Below are 20,700 nucleotides of genomic sequence, written 5' to 3' on the forward strand. Positions count from 1 at the left end.
GCACACATCCTCCAGGTCTGGAAGTGCCCGGCAGTTCTAAGGAAGCCGGAGGGGGGGGGCGGGGTGCTGGGCTTGGGCCGGCTCCCTCAGTGTTTCCTCAGAGGCAGTGGGCTGGTGAGGAGGGGACTTCTCCTGGAAGATTCCTCCTCCCTCCCTTCCCCCATCCCTCCCCTCTCCTCTGACCCAGTCCCAGGGCTGTCCCTCAGACCTTCCTTTGTCCCAGACCCATCCCTACTCCTCTCTCCACACAGAGGGGACATCACCCCAGATGAGGTGGTGTACCTAGTGAACCAGGGCCTGCAGGAGGGAGAGCGAGACTTCGGGGTGAAGGTGCGGTCCATCCTCTGCTGCATGCGCCACCAGCCCAGTGAGTGTGACCTCGGCCCTGCCCTGGGCTGCGCATCTTACAGCCCCAACCTCCCGCCGGTGCCGGGGCTGCACTGGTCTCCTCTGCGCCCCTGCCACCTGGTATCCCCTTGGGCCCAGCAGCTGCACCGTAGGGCTTTCTGAAGCCGTCAGAGTCCTCCTGGGCAGGCTCCGGGCTCCTGGCAGCAGACTCTTCTCCCTGGGGGGACCAGGCACACAGCCACCTGACCTGCAGGCGGTTCAAAACCAAGGAGCCTGAACAACAGAAAACAATCTAAGCCAGGCTCTGATCAGCCCATGGTTCGCCCTTGAGACCCTGTGGGCCAGGCCTCTTGTGGTCCAGGCCATGGGACCTGTGAGTAGGTCTGACCTCTGGGACCTGAGGGGTCTCCCTCGTGACTGACACTGATCAAACCGCCAGGAACTTCCAAGGTGCAGAGCCCCACGGTCTGACCTTGGGCAAGTCCCATCACCTCCCTGGCCTCGGGCACACACTGTCCACTGAGCAGTAGTGAGGACCACAGCAACGTTAATGGCAGCCTGCCGGGCCCACCCGCACATAGCGACTTACCTGTATTTCCTCCAGTCCCCGCAGCAGCCTGTGAGAACTGCCACTGTTTATCCCATTTGACAGATGAGGAAACTGAGACAGAGGGGAAGCCTCTTGCTCTTCAATCAGGAAGGCAGAAAGCTCTCATGTGAACCCAGGGCCACCTGGTTCCAAAGCCTATGATTTTTCATTCATTTTAACACTTGATGATGAGTTTGCCGGTTAAGAGTCCACAGTTCCTTAGCAATATGGTCTGTAATGCCAGCCGGTCATGTGTTAGATTTAAACGTTAAACTGTGTGGACTCCCTCTCCTCGTCTAAGTGGGGATGAGCCCACCTTGAGGGCTGTTGTGGGGACAAATGAGAGAACGGCCATTGGTCGTGTACTGAGCCCGGCCCTGCCCTCAGTGATTCACACAGCATCTCGGCACAGCCTTGCAGTCGAGACCTGTGCCATCGCTGGTGGTGTCCCTCTGAGAGGAGACTGAGGCCATGTGGTTAGCTGTGGCAGTCAGGATCTGAAGACGGGACCCTGGGCCCTCTGTCATGTGCTGGCCTCGGGTGGAGGGTGAGTGGGATGGGGAGCAAGCAGGCGTTCTGGAAGGATCGCTCCCCGGTGGCGGCTGTGACAGAGCCCGGTGGGCATCTCGCCCACAGGCTGGTCCCCCGAGGTGGCGGAGCTGTGTAAGAAGTACCAGCATCAGACCGTGGTGGGCATCGATCTGGCTGGGGATGAGACCATCGAAGGCAGCAGCCTCTTCTCTGGACACGTGAAGGCCTACGAGGTGGGTCCTGGGGGAGGGAGGGGGAGACTGACCCGGAGGCTCTGGGAGAAGCAGCTGGGCTCTGCCCACAGTAGGGCGACGTTACATGGGTTCCCAAGCGTCTTAGTTGGGCCTGGGGGCTCTGGGGTGTGAATTTGGTGTAAAGACAAGACCCCACTTGCTGTTGGGCGTCTTTCTGCCTGTGATTTGCTGTGACCTTGGGTGAGACGGTCTCTTCGCTGGGCCTGTCTGGGGCAGACGGCTCAGCCTCCTGTGGAAGGAGTGAGGTGCAGGGTTGCGAGTGGGGCTCAGGACCATCACTGTCCGGGTTCAGAGCCTGGCTTCCCACGTCCCAGCTGTCTGACCTTGGTCGTGTTCCTTACTTTCCTGAGCCTGCGGGGGGCTTCCCCGGGGCCCTCCCCGGGGCACCCATGACCTGGCTCTTGTCCTTCCAGGAGGCTGTGAAGAACGGCATTCACCGCACCGTCCACGCCGGGGAGGCTGGCACTGCAGAGAGGGTGAAAGAGGTGAGGCAGCCGGCGGCTGCGGGCCCTCTCCCTGCGCCCGCCTCCCCTCACTGGACTCCCATCTGCTTCCCTGCAGGCTGTGGACAATCTCAAGACAGAGAGGGTGGGCCATGGCTACCACACCGTGGAGGATGAGGCCCTTTACAAAAGGCTGCTAGAGAACAACATGCACTTTGAGGTGCCTGGGGGTTGGGGGGTGCAGAGGTGGGGAGCTAGGAGGGGTCTTGGAGCCAAAGGAGTGGGCACTCAAGCTGCCAGGTGGTGGAGGAAGACTGGGACCGACAGCTCATGGGAGTCAGCAACAGGGAGGCCAGTGTGACCATGGCCGGAATAGGTGGCTCCAGGCCCTGGGTGTCGGGGCGTAGGCCGAGCGGCCTGGGATGTCTATGCCAGCCGCACGCCTGCTTGCTCTTCCAGGTCTGCCCCTGGTCCAGCTACCTCACGGGCTCCTGGAAGCCGGACACGGAGCATGCAGTCGTTCGGTGAGGCTCGCTCCCCTGGGGCTGGTTCAGTCTTGCACCAGGAGAGCTCAGGGTGGCAGAAATGCAGGGACTGGGCACTGGCTGTGCTGGGTGTCCTGATACAAAATCTGTCTGAATTCTTGGGAAGAGGGTTTACCATCCTTGTCTTACAAATGAGGACTCCAAAGCTCGATGTGCTGTAACCTGACTACCTAGCAGGGCTGGGGCCCTGTAGCCCATTGAGCTATACCAGGATGTCCTGCTGCCCCATGAGAAACTGGCACTCGAGACCCTGCCTCCGAGGGGTCGGGAGGATGAGTGCCTCCTGCTCACGTGGGCTCTCGTGGCTCCTCTGGGCATCCCCACAAGCACCATCCTGAAGCTTCCCGAGGCCTGTCCCATCCTACACTGCTTCCATCCCACAGTCCACCCCACAGCCGTGGCCCGTCTTCAGGCTGTCCTTTGACTAAGCCCTGGGGGTGGCATCAGGCCTTGGGAGGGCAAAGCCACCTGCCCTGACCCAGGATGAGGACGGCAAGAACTCCGGGTGATCACGGTCAGGCCAGCACCGGTCTGTCTGCCAAGCTTTTGCGAAGGGAAGGAGCTTGGGCCCCGATGTTGACTCCAAGGGGGTGCTGAGCTCGGCTTTAGGGAAGAGGAGTGTGCACTTCCTGTGGCTCATCCGGGGAGGCTCTTGGAGGCACATGGGAAAAATTCAAGAGCCATCTACCCAGACAGGGGGGCTAAAGGGAGAAGTGATGGCCTACGGAGATGGGGAGGAAGAGGGCCTGAGAGAGAACCCAGGAGGAAGTGACAGTTATGGGATAGGCAGGAGGAAAGCCAACGTGTGGTGTCTGAGAACTCGAGGGAAAAGGTTCCATGAACAGTCAACAGTGTAGAATTCTGCACAAGTCGCGTGCAGTAAGAGCTGAAAGTCCACTGGGCTTAAGGAGACTGTGGGCAGGGACCGTGGCATGAAGTTCCTTGAGAAGCAGAGCCCAGGAGGATTGAGGACGCATAGGGTTAGGCTAGGGCTAGGGCACTGACAGCTCTCCCAGAATGTTGGCTGTGAAGGGTGGTAGCTGGAGGGGGGTGCTGTGTGTCTCCCCAGCCCACCATTCTCGCTGGCCCCCTCTTCGGCCGTTGCCTGGCTCTGGCTTGATCAGATGGCTTGTCTTGAGTTCCTAGTTATGTGGCCTTGCATAAGTCACCCACGTTCTCTGAATTGGTTTCTTCCTCTGCCTGAGACCTTCCAGGTGTGTTTAAAGATGATGTGAGGCTCAAGGAGGGTGTCGGGTCGATATGCAGTGACTGTTCACAAGAGAGTAAAGGGAGGCTCTTCCCCCACATCTAGATTCAAAAGGGACCAGGCTAACTACTCGCTAAACACGGATGACCCGCTCATCTTCAAGTCTACCCTGGACACCGATTACCAGATGACCAAACAGAAGATGGGCTTTACCGAAGAGGAGTTTAAGAGACTGGTGAGTGGGTGTGGGCCCGGTCGGCCTTGACTCTGGGCCCTGGGACTGTGAGGCCTGCAGGGCCTGGAACCTCTGAGGATGAGGAGTGGGTTTACCTCAATAGGCCAAGCCAGGCCAGACCTAGAGTTAGATGCCTTCCACCGAGTGACGTATTGACCTGGGACCAGGTGTTTTATTCTTTGCTTGCCCTCGAAGACTCTGATGAAAGCCATCCACCCTCTCCCCAAAAATGGGGGGTCAGCTATAAAATTCTGCACTTTCAAGCCGTTCATAGATCCTAGGGTTGAGCTCTTGATTTTAGATGTTACAATTTCCCAAACCTGTCTCTGCATGACTCTCTTTGGTCCCCTACATCCCACCCTGCCTCTCAAAGTTTCTCCAACTTCGTTCTCACATTACTGTATCATGGAGTGCCACTTAAAAAAAATTTTTTTAAATATATTTTAATTGATTTTAGAGAAGGAGAGGGAGAGAAACATCAGTGATATGAGAGAATCATTAATTGGTTGCCTCCTGCATGTCCCACACTGGGAATTGAGCCTACAACCTAGGCATGTGCCCTGACCAGGAATCGAACCATGACCTCCTGGTTCATAGGTTGATGCTCAACCACTGAGCCACGCCGGCTGGGCCAGAGCGCCACTTTGAGATCACAGAACTGCACGGTTTCTGCTCTGGCAGTGACTGACCTGACCTGGGACAAGTCCCTTCCTCTCCGAGCTTAATCAACCGCCCTCACTCAGTGAAGAGCGTGGACTGTCACTAGATTACCACGGGATCCCTTCCACATTCGCTGGTTCATGCTGTCTGCCATTCGGACTCTTCCAGAATATCAATGCGGCAAAGTCCAGTTTCCTCCCAGAAGATGAAAAGAGGGAGCTACTGGCCCTGCTCTATAAAGCCTACGGGATGCCACCTGTGGCCTCTGGAGGTATGCTCCTGTCTGTGCTTCTGGGCCACAGACCTGCCTGGCTCGTTTAGCTTTCTGTGGGGCCCCCGGCGAGACGTCCTCTCTTGGGTAGCACCAAGGACTTGTAATGGCGCCTGGGCACAGGCCCTGGCTGGGGCAGCCTTTCACCACCCGGCCTACCTTCTGTGTAATGCTGGCCTGAGGGGGAGACTTTCTGAAGGTCTTAGCTCTGTTCTGCTCCTTCCTGTGTGGCCTTGGCAAGGCGTTTTCTGGCTCTAAGTCTCCACAGGGGACTCCTGTGGCTCTAATGCTCTGTGATTCTTTATGCCCTGGGTACTGGGACTTGCCTAATCTTTCTGCTTCTCTGACCCGGCCAGCAGGGCAGCAACCATGAAGGCATCGTGGCCACTGCTCCGAGCCGCACCCTGTGGATGGAGATTTCATAGCTCTGGGGGGTCAAGTGACACCCACCTTTACTCCCCTGGGAAGACCATGATTTCCATAGTCAGCTACTGATGCTACTTGAAGCCTGTGTGCCCCTGCTGTGCCCACACACAGCGTGGCATGGTCAACTCCCTCCTCTGGTGATGAAACCCTCCTCCTCCGATTTATGCTGAAAGGCTGGTGCTCAATAAAGAAGCCAACGGCTGGTGTCGTGCAGCACGTGATGCATGGTCTTGGGCAGGACGACTGGGTGGGGTGAGAGAGAAAGGAGCGTCTAGGGCAGCCTGCCCAGTGGCAGGGCCCAAGAGCCCAGCAGGGGCTGTGACTGGGAAGCCAGAGCTCCCATGCTGGGGGGAGGGGCCCACACCTGCCCTCCCGAAGCAGCCAGGCTTCTCTCAAGGAGTTGTCTGCTTACAGGCTCCCTGAACTCTCAGCCCCTCCCGTTCTAGGTTTTAAGGGAAAACCTTTCCTTTGGGTTCCTGAAGCTGGACGGGTGAGAGAGGGCGAGGGAAGAAGATTCCTCGGCCACCAGCATCTGCTCAGTGTTTTCCTTCTGTGGGAGCTGGGGCAGCAACGGATCGTGGCCAGTGTGGACGCGCTCCTGCTTGTGCTGTTTAACGGAGAAATAATCATCGTAAACCAGCCACACAAATCACCAGCATTTATTTCCTGGGTCCCAGGTGTTGTTCATCTTGGTAGAAAGGAAGGACAGAGTTGATCTGAGCACAGAAATCCCTTCCCTAAAACTGGATCTGTAAAGCTCCAGGAGGGAACCGCAGACGCGTGGAATTTGGATTAAAACGGCTTTCACAAGAAAGTGGATTGATTGTCAGCTCCTTCTCTCTCTGCTGAAAAAGGTTTACAATTTTTTAAAAGTGTTTTTTAAAAAGGGATCAGATCAGAAGGTCCTGACCTGGACGGTTGGTTTTGGAGAAGAGGGGGCAGAAGTGGGACATGGTCGCTGCCCAGGTCGCCTAGGAGAGGAGCTGCCTTGGGTGGGCTGCTCACCCAGGTGAGCAGGAACCAGCCCCTGAGTCTCAGTGCCCCATGAATAAATAACATCCTGTGGTCAGAGTGTCTTAAAAGTGTACCTGGGCACGGTGAGGAGGTGGTAGCGTGGAGCCTGTGGGTGTGGGCAGAGGGCCTGCCCAGGGTGAGGGCCTCTGGGGGTGCCTCAGTCTGACCTTGCTTGCCTGGAACACGGGACTCAGAAGAGGCTGTCGGGCCAGTGCCAGGACTCCCTGCCCAGGTGGGGACAGCAGGTCTCTCTTCCAGCCTCCTTGGACAAGGTCAGACTCAAGATGAGGTGGTCCCGTCACTGCTCTCAGGCTGGTTGCTAGCCTCCTTGTCTGGGGCACCTGCCTCCGCCTGTCCTTCTGGAGAGAAGGGGAAGAGGAACATATACACAAACGTAAAGCACAGGTGATAGGGGAGGACCCAGCCAAAACGGTAACAGTGGATGAGCCCTGGGTGCAGGGTAGGAGCTGGCTGAGAGGTGGTGGCAGCCAAAGGGAACTGGAGCCTTGTCTCTAACATTTCAGTGCTTACAAAGAAAATGCATGTGGCATTACTAGCATCATTAAATCAATCAAAGGCCAGGATCATGGATGGATGCTAAAAGCAACAGGCGAAGGGCTGTTGAGGGTCAAGGGCTGTGCAGGTTCTCCAGGAGGAGAGGGCAAATGGGAGGTCCCAGCAAGTAACAGGTGCTCAGCGAATGGTAGTTCTTAGAAGACAGAAAAGGGCATTAGAAAAAGGCATCAGACTAGGCCAGCTCAGGAGGGTATGGCCTGCATCAGGGTTAGGGGTGGAGCCTATGACTGTTCCATTCTGCGGTGTCCTCACCAGACCAGCCGAACCTCCCTCTCTGGCCTCTGTCTTTGCATCCTCAGGCTAAGCCTTTCCCATGACTAAGAACCACCACCCTGTGCTGAGCTCCATGCAACCCACCCAGCAGCCTGGGGTGTGATTAGGGGCTTGATACAGGTGAGAAACAGGCTCAGAGAGGTGAACTGATTTGCCTGAGATCAAGTGATGGAGGGAGCCAGTGTCCCTTCCAGGAAATTCACTTCCTGCCAACAGCATCGCTGGGGTTTGTAAAGGCCTGTCACCACCGACATTGCCTCACTGTGCCCTTGCAGGAGTCTTGGGAAGCAGGTGTTAGTAGGAGCAAGTGGTGCAGGCAGAATGTGGACATCTGTCTCTCTGCCAGGCTACCTCCTATCCTGGTGGTGCTCATAGCAAAGGCTTGGTCCCGGAGGGCCCTTCTGCCCCCTCCAGAGGCCTGACAATTTAGATGGCACTTTGGGCAAATTTCCCAGCTCGCGATGCCTTATTTGGCCCTGAGCCTCCTGCCCCAGCAGGTAGAAAGCATCTTGTTAGATTCCATGGTAATCTCTGCTCTGCCATTTCTTTGCTGTGGAATCATGAACAACATTTAATCTCTCTGGGCCTCTGCTTCCTGATCATAAAGTGAGGATGATGACACCTCTCCCTGTCATGAAGGGGAGTGCTGGGCCTGCATGTGACCATTTGACACAGGGGAATGTCTCAGCCAATGGCAACGCTTCCTCTGTGCCAGTCCCGGCTCTCCTGGCACGTTCCGCTCCAACCAGCACCCTCGGGACTCTGGGGCCCATCTCAGAGCACCATTTGAAGATGCGTCACCGTTACCCACTGCCAGGCAGTGTACTCGTTTCCTCAGGCCTTGTCTGTTGTTTCTCATTGTAAGGCCAAGGAAGGAAAGGTTTGTGCTCCTCACGTAAGGAAATACCAGGGAAGACAGGTCTGCACACAGCCTGCTGTGCATCAGTCTCCTGGAAGCTTTAAGCAAACATCTGAGCAGCGGGATCAGATTTTCTGGATTGCCACTCCCTCGGTAAGTGCTGGACAGCACGGAGGGCCTGCCTGCGAACCTGCTCCGAGCAGGGCTCCTCGGCCAGTCTGGCCTGCACTCCACCATGAGTGCTTCACTTCCTTGAAGTGAGCACTATTCCTCTCTCGGGTCCTTTTTAATGCCAGTCACCCTGGAAGGAAAAGGCACCCGCTGGGAGACACTTCAGAGAGTTTGGATTGGATGGGGAAACAGGTTGTAGAAGGGACTGGGCCCATGACGAGTGGCTGCAACTGCAGAGGTGGAGGGAGACTGAAACAGCTCACCAGAGCTGAGGATACAGAAGCCCTGGCAGCGTGCCCAGGCGGCAGCTGGTCAATAGCTGGACAGTGAACAGCCATTGACTAGGCACCTCCACCATGTTCCAAATGTTGCCAGGCACCGAGGGCACAAGACAAAGATCTTGTGTGGGAGAAGCTCACAGCCTGGAGAGGGGGCACTGTGCTGCGTGCGATTACAGAGGCAGAGAGAGGATGTGCCTTCCCCTGCCTCAGAGGGGGTTCGGTCAGGGAAGGCCTCTCAGCAGGGCAGCTGGGTTTCTGAGAAAGAGGAGAAAAGCCAGGGCAGGGGAAGGCAGGGAGGACCGGACCGGGGAAGCATGGTGTTCAGCCCATAAGGGGCTTTTAAGAAACAGAGTACGTTTCTCTGGCTGGACCAGAAGCACCAAGGGAGAAGGATGAGCTGAGGTGAGCAGGGTGACGGGTGGAGCTCATTGCCTGGGCAGGGAGTGTGGGCCACATAAGGGGGCGCTGACAGAACAGAAGGGGTGTGGGTGCTGGGGGAAACCAGGTTCTCATTCTGTGAACTTGCTGGTGACCCTGAGCAAGCTACCCACTTCTCTGCACATATTTGTCCAGATTAAACAACATGGCAGGGTTGGTCCATGCCCCCACAAAGTCTTCTCTGTTCTATACTCATAGGGGAAGGAGGGGGGAGGAAGGGAGGGAGATGGTGGGGAGGAGCATCACAGAGGGGATAGCAGATGCGGTTTCCTCCACTTATTCATTCAGCCTGTGGTTGCCAAACACCTGCTCTTGCCAGCGGAACAGAGGCCCTTGCTCTCCTGGAGCTCATATTTAAACCCAGGAGACCTCATCAGAGTGCTGAGGAGTCATGTGACCAGGGAGGGCCAATGAGAGCTGTCAGAGAAAGCCCCGTTGAGCACCTGGTATCTGAGCTTGGGCATGAGGTGGCAGCCACAGGGCTGGGTGGCGGCTGTCTAGCAGCGGAAACAGGGAGACGTGCAAAAGTGCTGGAAGGTTCTGACCTGCCCCCTCCAGTGCCAGCTCGCCCATGTCTCCAGCCAGCTTCCTCACGCTCACGGCCTCCGAGTCTCCCTGGATGTCAGGGACTGCATTCCGACGGCCTGTCCGGTCACAGGAGATGAAGTCCGAGTAGGAGGACTCGACCTCCATCATGCCTGTCGCATTGTTCTTCAGGCCTGTGGGGACAAGGGCAGGAGGGCAGTGAGTCCGGGTGCATCTGCAGGGAGACACAGCTCGGGCCGCCAACACCAATGTCTTGACAAAAATGTAGTTTGGAGGGTGAATCAACAGGACCCGGTGTTTGATTGATGGGGAGGAGAGCTTTCTGAGATGAGAAAGTAGGTGGACAGAAGTGTGATTTCCTGAGAGGAGGAGTACTTTGGGGAGTGACGGCGGGTGAAGATTCAGAGTTCTATTTGACCGTATTAACTCTGAGATGCTTGTGAGCCCTTCAAGGGGAAAGGCAGAGTAGGTCAAAGAGAGATGGGGTATGGCATGGGGAGGAAAGGTAGGAGATTAGAAGTTAAGGCACAGAGATGGTGGCTAATCCCCTGGTGGTTAGTTATATAGCCCAGAGAGAGAGGAGAACCATACATATAAAGAGCCATATACATCTGGAAAATTATGTGGGGATCATACTATACATTGTATTTTATAGCCTACTCTTTGGAACACGTCATTGTACCATGATTTGATCTGTCCCCTAGAAAAGAACATGGAGGTACTTTCCAATTTCACACCATTCAGACACTACTAGGTCTTTATGTAAATCCTTTGAGTTTATTCCTAGAATGGCTGGGCTAAATGGAAGGATGAAATAATTTTAAAACATTGCTTTGACACATTTCCAAGTTGCCTTCCCGAACGTACAGTGGGACAGTTAGGGGTGCCAACTGTCCGTGCAGTCAACAATCCACATATAACTTAAGTCAGCCTCTGCATAGTCAGATTCCCAACTGCCAGCTGACCCTGAACAATGCAGGTCTGAAATGTGTGGGTCAATTGAAAAAAATCCGCGTGTAAATGGACCCACATAGTTCAAACCCACATTGTTCAAGAATCAACTGGTAATGACAAAAACAAGGCGGGGGGGAACCTTATAAATTCATTACTGTTCCTATTTATATTCCCACTAGCAGCACACCAGACTGTCCATTTATCTGCACCCTTACCAACAAGTATCGCTATCATGTGAAAAATGCCCATGTTCTGTAGGGTGAGGGTGTTTACCGCATGTGGTCAGTAATGGTGAACCTTGGGGGCCACCTGAATGTGCAGCAGGAAGCTAGCATTACATGACTTATAAAGTATTCATAAAAAGAAACGCACCAGATGGACCAGGACTGACATAACAGCTTATCTCAGAACCCTTGCTAACTGCAAAATGTAGGTTGCAAAACAATACCTAAAATAAAACCCAGTTTCTGTGGGGAAAGATAGCAGATACGAGCAGAAAAAAAAAACAAAAAACGTGTCAAGTGTTATTCTTTGGGACTAAGGGGAACTTTCTCATCTAAGACAATATTTGGGTAAAGGTAGAAGCTTTTATCCGTTCAAGTTATTGTGTAATGCTTTCAGAAGGTAAGTGATATTGGCAGATGTGCCCCAAAGTGCCCAGGGTAGGGCTCGGTAAGTGCTTTGGGGAATGTGTGTGTGTGTAAGACAGAAGGGGAGAGAAGGTAAAGGGAGGAGGACAGAGGGAGAGAGGAGGGCTGGCTAGAACCACATCACAATACCCAGTTCAGAAGAGACACCTGCATAAATTGGGGGCACTCGAAGATTAGGCATGGGAGACAAGGAGGTGTCCAGTGGTAGGAAGAAGAGAGTGACCCTGTGCTGTGAACCTGGTTCTGCCTGTTACCACATCTGCTAAAGGCCGGCTGCATTCTGTCTAAGGTAATCCCCCCAATCTCCAGCAGAGGGCGCGCCCAGCCTGGCCTTGGCTGCCTTGAGAGAGAGATTGCCCTAGTAGTGCTTTGGCTCCTCCTCAGCAAGAAACAGACAAGGAAAACCTCTCCGAAGTCCCAGGGGTGGTTCCTTCTGCAGGTCACAAGTTTCAGTCCTGCACTCTCCCTCTGGGTAAACTGCCCAAAGCTTCACAACAGGGGAATGGCCTGTTGCACAGCAGTAATAACAGAATGAAGATGATAATTCTAACAATAAGTAAAGGTAATATTTACCCAGTCATTCTGTTTCCCATACCTCACTTAACTGTCCCAACAGCTCCCTGAGGTCAGTGAGGTAAATGTGTAACCACGACTCGGAAAGATCCCAGTTGGGCCCTTCTGGCTCGTAGGCCCAGCCTCTTCCTCCACGACATGCCTGTTGCCTACAGGAGGGAACAGACCCTGTGCAGCCACACCATCTCCCCACGCCCTGTAGTCTGAGCTCTTTCCCCCAACTAGAGTGCTGGCTCCCGGAGAATGAGGATTTTCATTTGGATTTTCACCACGCCAGACTGAAAAGCCTCATCCTGGCAGCTAAGCCAAAGGCTCTGGCTGCTCCATCCTCGGATTCTTGACCAGCACAAAACTGATGTTCAATAATATTCCTCAAATTAAATGTGAACCCGTCTGTCTGCCTTCCCACTATCCCTCTTTTCCTATCTGTGGGGACGGGACGATAAGGCGACTCCTCCGGACTATGGCGAAAGGCTCTGTGCACTGTAGGCGGCTGTGCTGATGTTCTTGCCTGGTACCGCTAGGAACCGACACTGGGATGGAGGTACAGGCTCCAGCTAAAAGAAACAGACCCCCTGGGCTCTGGCTGCCGCCTCTGCCTGGCTGACCGGTGCAGGAAGCTGACCCTCCTGGCTGGAGAGGGAAGTGTGCCAAGGTCAAAGCCCAGTCCTGGAAACACCACCCAAGCCGACAAGCTCTGGCTGCCCCACTGCATCCCCTGGGAACAGCGGTTCCAAAGATGGGTCTGGGCTTTGTGTCTGGGGGCTCTCTGACCCGCAGTGCAAGCACATTGTTTTGTTTCTCTTCAACATTTGTATTCTTGCCTCACTCTGTTCTTTAAAGTCAGCAGCAAATGTGGAAGTAAAGGATCCTTTGAGTTGGTCATTCTCAGGCTGTTCATAGGAGTGTAAACTGTCAGGACTTCTCGGGCAGTGACTTGACAAAAGGCATCAAGAAATCTCGACTTTTTCCCAGATCCTTGAGCCACGAAGTCAGTGTGTTTACTAAGTCAGCTTCTAATAATTTATGGTGGCTTCTCACAGGCACCCTTCCCAGGCAAGCATCGTCTGTGTCCTCCTAGAGATACTCTGCAATACACACGTTCCCTCACTCCACCCCTCCCTTCCTTCCCTTTTCCTTATTTAAAACAGAAAATTGCTTTCCATCTTGCTTTTTTCATTTACAAATACATCCTGAAAACAATTCCAGATCACCTTGAAGCCACCGGGCACTGATCATATCAATCAATAAAGCAAGAGAATGGTCCATTTTTGTTGGGCGATATCAGTAAAATTCCTTTGTTTTTACTGTTTAATGGTACATAGAAGGCCAAAACCTATATACTTCCTTCTTTTGTGCTTTATGGTGCTGAGTGGTGACTTGGCTGGCATGTGCGCCGCTATATCTGAGAGGCCTAGCACGTAGTTGAAGCTCAATGAATATTTGATGAATGAGTGATATTCTAGATTCCAGGGTAGAAAGGGCCACAGGGTGTGCAGCCCTGCATCATAATGGTGGCCAAGGTCTGGCTCATTCTCCATGCAGGAGGGTGACTCCTGTGGAGTCCCTTCCTCTCTCCCAGCTTCCAGTTTGAGATATAATCTCTAAGTCTCTTTAGTCCTGACATGCCATTCATTCATTCATTCATTCATTCATTCATTCACTGTTTTCTGAGCACCTTCTATATGCCCTGCAGGCACTGTGCCAGGTATGGAATATACATTGAAGCCTAAAGAGACATTTATAATTTGAAAAGAGAAAAAGGCACTGACCAGGGAAATGAATCTACTGTCACAGATTGTGGTAAGTGCTACGAAGAAGAGAACAGTGTTCTCTGTGTGTGGAAGGTTCAGTTAAAGATCATATGGCCAGGGGAGGCCTCCTTGGGGGGGTGACCCTGGGCTGAAATCTACAATAAAGTTGGATGGAGGGTGATCCAGGCAGAGCTAACGACAATCTGGCCTGCAGTGATCCAAGATCTATCTTAGCTCGAGCCCTAACGGGTGCTAAGAGTGATTCCCCTTCCCTCCTCCTCGCCCTCGGGTGTTGGTGCCTTCCTGGGGTCTGGATGCTTGTGAGGCATTTGACTGACCCTGACTGCCCCCGTCAAAAGAGAGGAGGAGCCTTCTACTCAGGTTCCCAGACTCTCCCTCGTGGCCCAGGGTCAGAGGCTGTGGCTCCGAAAGGTGCTTGCTCTGGTGGAGGTTTCCCCAAAGGAAGCCACCTTCTCCCTTGGTTTTTCGTTCTCCCCCAGCTTTGTAAACTGAAGAGGCTCCGGACTCTGCCAAAAGCTACCCAGTCTGTTCCAAGTCTGCAGCGCTGAGTCCTCAGTGCACCGCAGATTCCATTACAGCTCCAAATTGTTTTCCAAATATACCACAAAGGTCATTTCCTGTTTTCTTTTTCTTTTTAAAAATTAAATATTTGCAGAGACTATACAAAAAGAAAGCAGGCGTTTCGTGGAGGACGCAGAGCGCAGAGTGGGACTTGGTCCGGTGAGAGAGGCCTCCTGGGGGTGGGGCAAATGCTCTCCGAAATTTCTCCAAGGGAAGGACTGTGCAAAGCTGATGGAAACACCAGGGCCCACGGAGCTGGCATTCCTCAGACTCAAAGGGAAGCGGCCTCTCTCTGTGAAGGGCAGCCAGAACCAGAGGGGCACTGAGGCGAGCAGAAAAGGGCCCCAAACCAAGCACATTCCGAGAACCTGGCAAAGGGCAGGGCATGCAGCTAGTGCCTTAGGGGCACATCCAGCTTGGAGTCACCAGAGAGGAGCCGTCCTGCCAGGACAGTGCCTACTGCCCCTTCCAAGCGCAGCCCCTTGGTGAGGTTTTCTTTGGAGGCAGGCAGGCAGGGCCTTGACTTCTGGAGGGCCAGCCCAACAGCCCCAGGGCAGGCAGTGGAGAGACAGGTGGTAGGAGCCCTCTCGGTGAGGGGAGGGGAGGGTGCTGGAAGGTCCCCCACTCTGTCCTCCAGGGGCTTCGGGACACCACATCCTCTGGGCCTCCACTCAAGTGCCTCCTCCATTAGGGACCTTTGTGTTAGAGGCCCTGGGACCAGGCCTGGGTCCTCTGCTCTGTTTATTTACTCCCTGGGGTTCTTAACTTTTCCCTAAATAGCATGTGTTGACATCCCCAAATAGCCCCCAGCCTGTTTTAAGAGCTCAAGATTCCTAAATCTAACTGCCTAGTTAGCATGTTCTCCGTGTCCTCCACTATCTCACCAGCATCTCAAACTTCACATGGCAAGTCACAGCCTGCTCCGCCCAGCTTCCCCAGCTCTGTGAGGGCACATCTGTCCACACTGCTCACGCTGGAAACCTGGAGCCATCCTGGATTCCTCCTCCACCTCCTCCACTGTGTACAGCCTGTCACCGGGTCCTGTCTCTTCCACCCCACACAGAGCCTGAGTCTGCCCACCTCTCCACTCCACGTGCACCTCCTGGTCTCCACCGTCTCCCACCAGCACCCTCGTCGAGTCCCTGTTTCCCCCTTGGTTTCACCCAAGGTTTACTCTCTCCACAAGCAGCCAGGGTGATGTCCTCAGATCAGGCACCAGGTCCTGCGATTCCCCTGCTGCAATTCAACCTTTGATGCTCTTTCATACCACATCTGGCAAAAGCCAACCTCTACACCAGCCCCTGAAACTGCATGGATCTGGCCCTGCCTTCCTCTGTGACCTTTTGTCTCATCTCCACTCTCTTCTGGCCCATTTTGCTCTGACCACACTGGCCTCTAATTCCTCAAACCAGCTGACTCTTTTTGACCTCAGGTTCTCCATGAGACTGTTCTCTCTGCCTGGAACATTCTCTGTCACTCTGCTCTTTTCAGAGCCTCCTAAGTGGATTCCAGGCCCCGACGTTCCAAACTTTCCTGCTCTAGGACCCAGACACGGAGCCCTGCAGGGAATGAAGGCTCCTGAGTCCCTCTGCCCACCACTACTGCATGTCGAGGCCTGGCTGGCCTCTTGCATGGTGCAGTGGACACAGCAAGGACTGTGGGGTCACCTCAGCTTCTGACCCCACAGCTGAGTGACACCCTACCGCATGTTCCTCTTCTATAACATGGGGGTGTTACAACTGCCCTGAAAGGTGGTTGGCATTGACCAGAGCCAGCGTGTATGGAGCCCTTACTGCATGCCAGACTGTGCTAAGCATCTTGGAGGCATTATCCCATTTAATTTTGCAGCGACTCTAAGAAGAGGAATCATTATTCGTGTTCTACAGAAGAGGAAGCTGATGTTAAGTAGCTTGTCCAAGGTCATACATCCACAGAGTGTGGACAGGGTGGAGCCTGTACTATAGGCTTGGAGGCATGGAGATGAGTTAATCATACTTGCTACATAGTAAGGGTCTTTTTAAAGTGTCTACTGCCTTTTCTCCCCTTCGTTCTCCTCTATCCCCAACCTCATAATAAGGTATTTCTGAAGGAAGAGCAAGAGAGCAATGCAAGTCCCAGGAAAACATTCGATAATGCTGGTGGAAACATACACCCAGGTGCATTTTACCCTGGCTTAAGCAAAAATTCTGTTCAGAATGTTCAGCCAGAGGCAAAAACCTTCAGAACCTTTTTAGTGACATTGGGTTGATGATTCTCTGAATTCTGCCACCATTCTAATTTCTGTTATCTAACTTCACAGCAATGGTAAAATTATTTTCAGGTACAAACTGTACAACTCTTACCATCCTGGCAGCTACATTTCACCCTGGGCAGGCCTGGGGGTTGGAACAGTGATACTAACTCTTCAATCCCTGAAAGTCTGTGCTTCTCTGGAAAGAGGCAGAAGGGTCCAGCTGAATTATTGCTTGGAGACCATGCTGGGTCTCCCTGGTCTCCCGCTGTTTACATATCAAACTTGGTTCCCAATCACTGGCAGTTCCCATCCCAGTGTGGAGGGAGGGCAGGAAGGGAAAGTGAGGTCATTTCCAAGCAGGCCAGCCAGAGTCCGGAACTGGACTGACCCCAGCTCTGCTCATGCCAGGCTGGCCCCTCTGGCGAGGTTCTTCCCTCAGGCCTCGGGGGTTCGAGTGTGGAACGCAGGGGGAAACGGGCGTCTCTATGGTTGCTCTGAAACATGTCTCAAATTCTCTGACATTCCTCCTATCAAGAGGTGACTCTGAATGAGCTGGCCGTGGTGACTGCTTCTAAGAGAATGCAACAGAAGTGACGTCGTGTGACTTCCAAGATGAGGTTAGAAATGGTGACACAGCTTCCATCTGGCTCTCTCTTGGGACACTTCTCGTTGGAGCTCTGAGCTGCATCTAGGAAATCTGAGGCTGCCATGCTGTGAGGAAGCCCAAACCAACCCCACAAGGGGACCACATCGAGAGTCCTGAGAGAGCACAGAGAGAGCCGAGGCTAGCAGCCCCCAGCTGGGCTGGCCCCTGGCTGCTCCAGCACCAGCCACTGTCTAACTGCGACTGCATGAGAGCCAAGCCAGGACTGTCCAGCCAAGCTGTTGCCAAATTCCTGCCCACAGAAACCATGAGAGATGGTAAATGACTGCTGTTGTTTTAGACCACTAGGCACAGAAAGTGACGTGCTCCGTGGGAATGGAGAACAGAGTGATCTCTAATGGTACGTCCAGGGCTGGGTGGCCTCTCGTTTCTCCAGAGCGCCATAGAAAGCATGCCCCACACCTACTGTGGAGGATGAAAGATCTTATATCTCCATAAGGCTAATGAATTCCTCCATTCATTCAGGCAACACAATTTAACTGATCACTCAGTGTGTACTGGGCTTGGGACTAGATGCCATGGATATGAAAATGGCAAAGCACCAATGTGCCCTTGAGGGGAAGTTCCTGGTGTAGTTAGGGAGCCCACATTAACACACTGTATACAAGATTCCCAGCCCCTGGGTTCGGTATTCCAGTCCTCCACCCGTCACCTCCAGGCACTGAGTCCTCATGGGGCTGCCAGCCCCCAGCCCAAGCATCCTGTGTAACTCCTATGGCCCAGGGCAGAGAGCCCTCAGCCTGAACCCCTTCTTCTCTGACCCAGAAGAGATAAGACCTCCTTGTTCTGCCACTTGCAGCACTTTGACTTCTCCTTCCTAATCCTCACTGCACTTGTAACTCACTCAATAGTCAGCAAATGCATACTGAAGTGTCCCATGAGCCAGGCATGACCCAGGTACTGAGGCATTTGTTCACATCGGCCGGGCCCGGCTGGTTCCAAGAAGAGCAGGTACCCTGTTTCTCCTTATTTGTCCCTGTATCCCCAGCACAGTTCCTGACACAGAAGATGTAGAATAAATAAATTCATATGAACGAATTAATGAACAAATAAACAGACAAAATAAGAACTTAAGAACATCCACCCTGTCAAGCCAGTGATTAAAATAACTATCTGAGTCCTGGCTCCTGACAAAAAAAAATAACAATGATAATTAACAAAATAAAAACGGCTGCCATTTAGGGGTTGTATAGACTGTGCATCAGACATGGTAACAAGTGTTTTCCATATATCGTCTTAGTTATGCTTCAAGTAGCCCAGCGTCATTAAATCCCTTTACACGTAACTAGGACATACTGGACCCTGGATTCACAACCAAGGCTGGCTGGCTCCTAGGTTCAAGGCCTCAAAGGTGGCACCTCTCTTTGGCTCAGGGAAGCAGAGGATGTGGGACCCCTAGAAAAAGGTGAGCATAAAGGGGCTAAGGTGGCAGGAGGGGACTGACTGGGAGAAGCGGGGAGGTTTCTCCTTTGTTCTCATTCACATCTGCCTCCTACTAGTCATCTGAGCTGCTAGCATTTACTCTAGCACTGAGACTTACAGCATGTTCCTTCATTACTTCAGTCATTCATTCAGTCCTTACAAGTACGACTCTTCCCAGCAATGACACTGACGGTGTTTTTAGAGGCACTGCATTACTGAATCCTCCCAACAGAGAGTCCATGGCTCAGAGAAGTGGCATGAGTCACCCAAGGTTCTCCTAGTGACTGAATCAGGACTTGAATCTGCATTTCCTCCTTCCTGATTCAGTGCACATTCTTTAGGATGGCACATTCTGGTGATGGCTCTGCCCTGATGTGGATGATACAGCAGCTGTCTCATCCCCATCAGAGAACTGTTCTGTTATCAAATTCCCTGCCTCTGGCTTTTCTCATCTCAAATGGCAATCCCCACCTGGGTCAAAGAAGGTCACATCCTATATAATAAAAGCCTAATATGCAAATTGCCCCCTTGGGCAGTCATTTGACCGGGTGTTCAACCGCTTGCTATGACGTGCGCTGACCACTAGGGGGTGGCGCGGAACATGGCAGGCGTCGGTGACATGCTGCGACCCTCGCTGGCTACCTGGGGACGGGGGGGATGGGGATGGAGGTGCAGTGAGAATGCTGGGTGTCCGCCCGAGCTCACTCTCACTCCCTTCCCTCTGCTACCCTCCCCCGGGATGCCAGGGCTTGAGTGCCGGGGAAGCCCCCGCACTCAGGTGCCGGACGCCTGCGAGGAGCCCACCCCACACCGGCACGGTGTCTTCCAGGTGAGCTGGGCCGTAGCCGCCGGGACTGCAGGGGCCAGTTGGGTTCCCTGTGGGTTTGTGCAGGAGCTGGTCTGCAAAGCCGGCCAGGAGAGAGCCCGCTGCCCACCCAGCTTCCTTGCTACACCACTGGGCAGCCCAGAGGCCAACGCTGCACCCCGGCCCGCAGTGTCCAGCTGCGCTCACTGCATCTCCGCCATGACTTGGGTGCCATGACTCAGGCAGAGGAGGGCGTGTGGGGGCCCACGGCCCCAGGTGCTGCCCAGGGCCCAGGGGTTAGCTAGGACCTGCCTTTCCACGTTAGATGCTCACGCTTCTATCGCCGGCCAGGCCTAGGGACCACACCTGTGCACGAATTTTGTGCACCAGGCCTATAATGGGGAAGACGGACTTTCAGAGTGATTTACTCAGCACCTACCACAGTGCTTGCTGCACAGACCTAATAAATGCTTCCCAAAAGAATGATGGAATGAATGAGTCAAGAGAGATATACACAGAATCTGCCAACATGAAACAGCTCAAGAGAGTGTGCTGACAGGATTCTGTGTGTGCTGCCTCCTGAATTTCAGAGTGACATGCATCTACATGAGTGCCCTTCTCATCAACAACTATAGCAAGGCAGAGAGAAACCAAGCCTGCGATTCAGGTAACAAAAAAGATCCTGTGCTGAACCACCACTGGTTCAGAGGCCAATGGAGAAATGTGTGCCCACAAAGCCATCACCCTTTTACAGACAGGCACTGAGAAAAGCCTATTTGACAAGTGAGGCTGGTAAGTGGAATTACTCAGAAAAAACTTGTCTCTTGCCTACATCAACCCCAAATTTGAGCTTGTAGCTTCTTAGCTAATAAAACCATTTATAAGACATTGAGTCAAATTTCATTTGTGTAATTAATCTTTAGGGAATGACTCACTCCAGATCACCAAGATTCCCACACTGTTACTCTTTTAAGAATCAAATGTTATATGGAGAAAGTAGATTAGTGGTTGAGTAGGACTGGGAAGAATTGGGGGGCTGGAAGGGTGATGAGTAAAGGGTGTGGGGTTTCTCTTTGGGGTAATGAAAGTGTTCTTACATTGATTACGGTAATGGATGCAGAACTCTGTGAATATATTGAAGGCCACTGAATTGTACACTTTAAATGGATGAATTGTATGGTATGTGAATTATCTACACTAATAAAAGAGAAACATGGTAATTGGCGTACGACCGCTACCCTTTTCATTGGCTAATCAGTGAGTATATGCAAATTAACTGACAAACAAGATGGCGGCTAATTTGCATATGTCGGCTCCAAGCCACAGACTGAGGCTTTAGGCCTGGGTCAGGGAGGAGCCAGCCAGCGATCGGCTGCAGCGGGAGCTGGGGGTGCCC

At 53.3% G+C, this 20,700-nt stretch overlaps 2 protein-coding genes across 7 annotated transcripts in view; one reads left to right on the forward strand and one right to left on the reverse strand.

Annotated features, from left to right (window-relative positions):
* Nucleotides 1-5,725, forward strand: part of ADA (adenosine deaminase) — a 27,186-nt gene extending 21,461 nt beyond the window's left edge. For 3 of the 4 annotated variants that reach the window (XM_005871226.2, XM_014543715.1, XM_005871228.2), the window contains 8 exons: nucleotides 252-367; nucleotides 1,574-1,701; nucleotides 2,136-2,207; nucleotides 2,284-2,385; nucleotides 2,625-2,689; nucleotides 4,023-4,152; nucleotides 4,981-5,083; nucleotides 5,440-5,725. In XM_005871226.2, coding sequence (XP_005871288.1) covers nucleotides 252-367; nucleotides 1,574-1,701; nucleotides 2,136-2,207; nucleotides 2,284-2,385; nucleotides 2,625-2,689; nucleotides 4,023-4,152; nucleotides 4,981-5,083; nucleotides 5,440-5,456 — 733 coding nt within the window. In that variant the 3' untranslated portion in view covers nucleotides 5,457-5,725. The remainder of the gene's footprint in view (nucleotides 1-251; nucleotides 368-1,573; nucleotides 1,702-2,135; nucleotides 2,208-2,283; nucleotides 2,386-2,624; nucleotides 2,690-4,022; nucleotides 4,153-4,980; nucleotides 5,084-5,439) is intronic. The other variant, XM_005871227.2, reaches the window with a different exon arrangement.
* Nucleotides 5,726-6,152: 427 nt separating this feature from the next.
* The window catches only part of PKIG (protein kinase (cAMP-dependent, catalytic) inhibitor gamma), a 29,197-nt gene continuing 14,649 nt past the window's right edge, over nucleotides 6,153-20,700 (reverse strand). For all 3 annotated transcript variants that reach the window (XM_005871225.2, XM_014543717.1, XM_014543716.1), the window contains exons 3-4: nucleotides 9,667-9,840; nucleotides 6,153-6,882 (exon numbers count right to left, since the gene is read on the reverse strand). In XM_005871225.2, coding sequence (XP_005871287.1) covers nucleotides 6,803-6,882; nucleotides 9,667-9,817 — 231 coding nt within the window. In that variant the 5' untranslated portion in view covers nucleotides 9,818-9,840 and the 3' untranslated portion in view covers nucleotides 6,153-6,802. The remainder of the gene's footprint in view (nucleotides 6,883-9,666; nucleotides 9,841-20,700) is intronic.

Source organism: Myotis brandtii, unplaced genomic scaffold, assembly GCF_000412655.1.
Source record: "Myotis brandtii unplaced genomic scaffold, ASM41265v1 scaffold333, whole genome shotgun sequence".
Taxonomy (NCBI): domain Eukaryota; kingdom Metazoa; phylum Chordata; class Mammalia; order Chiroptera; family Vespertilionidae; genus Myotis; species Myotis brandtii.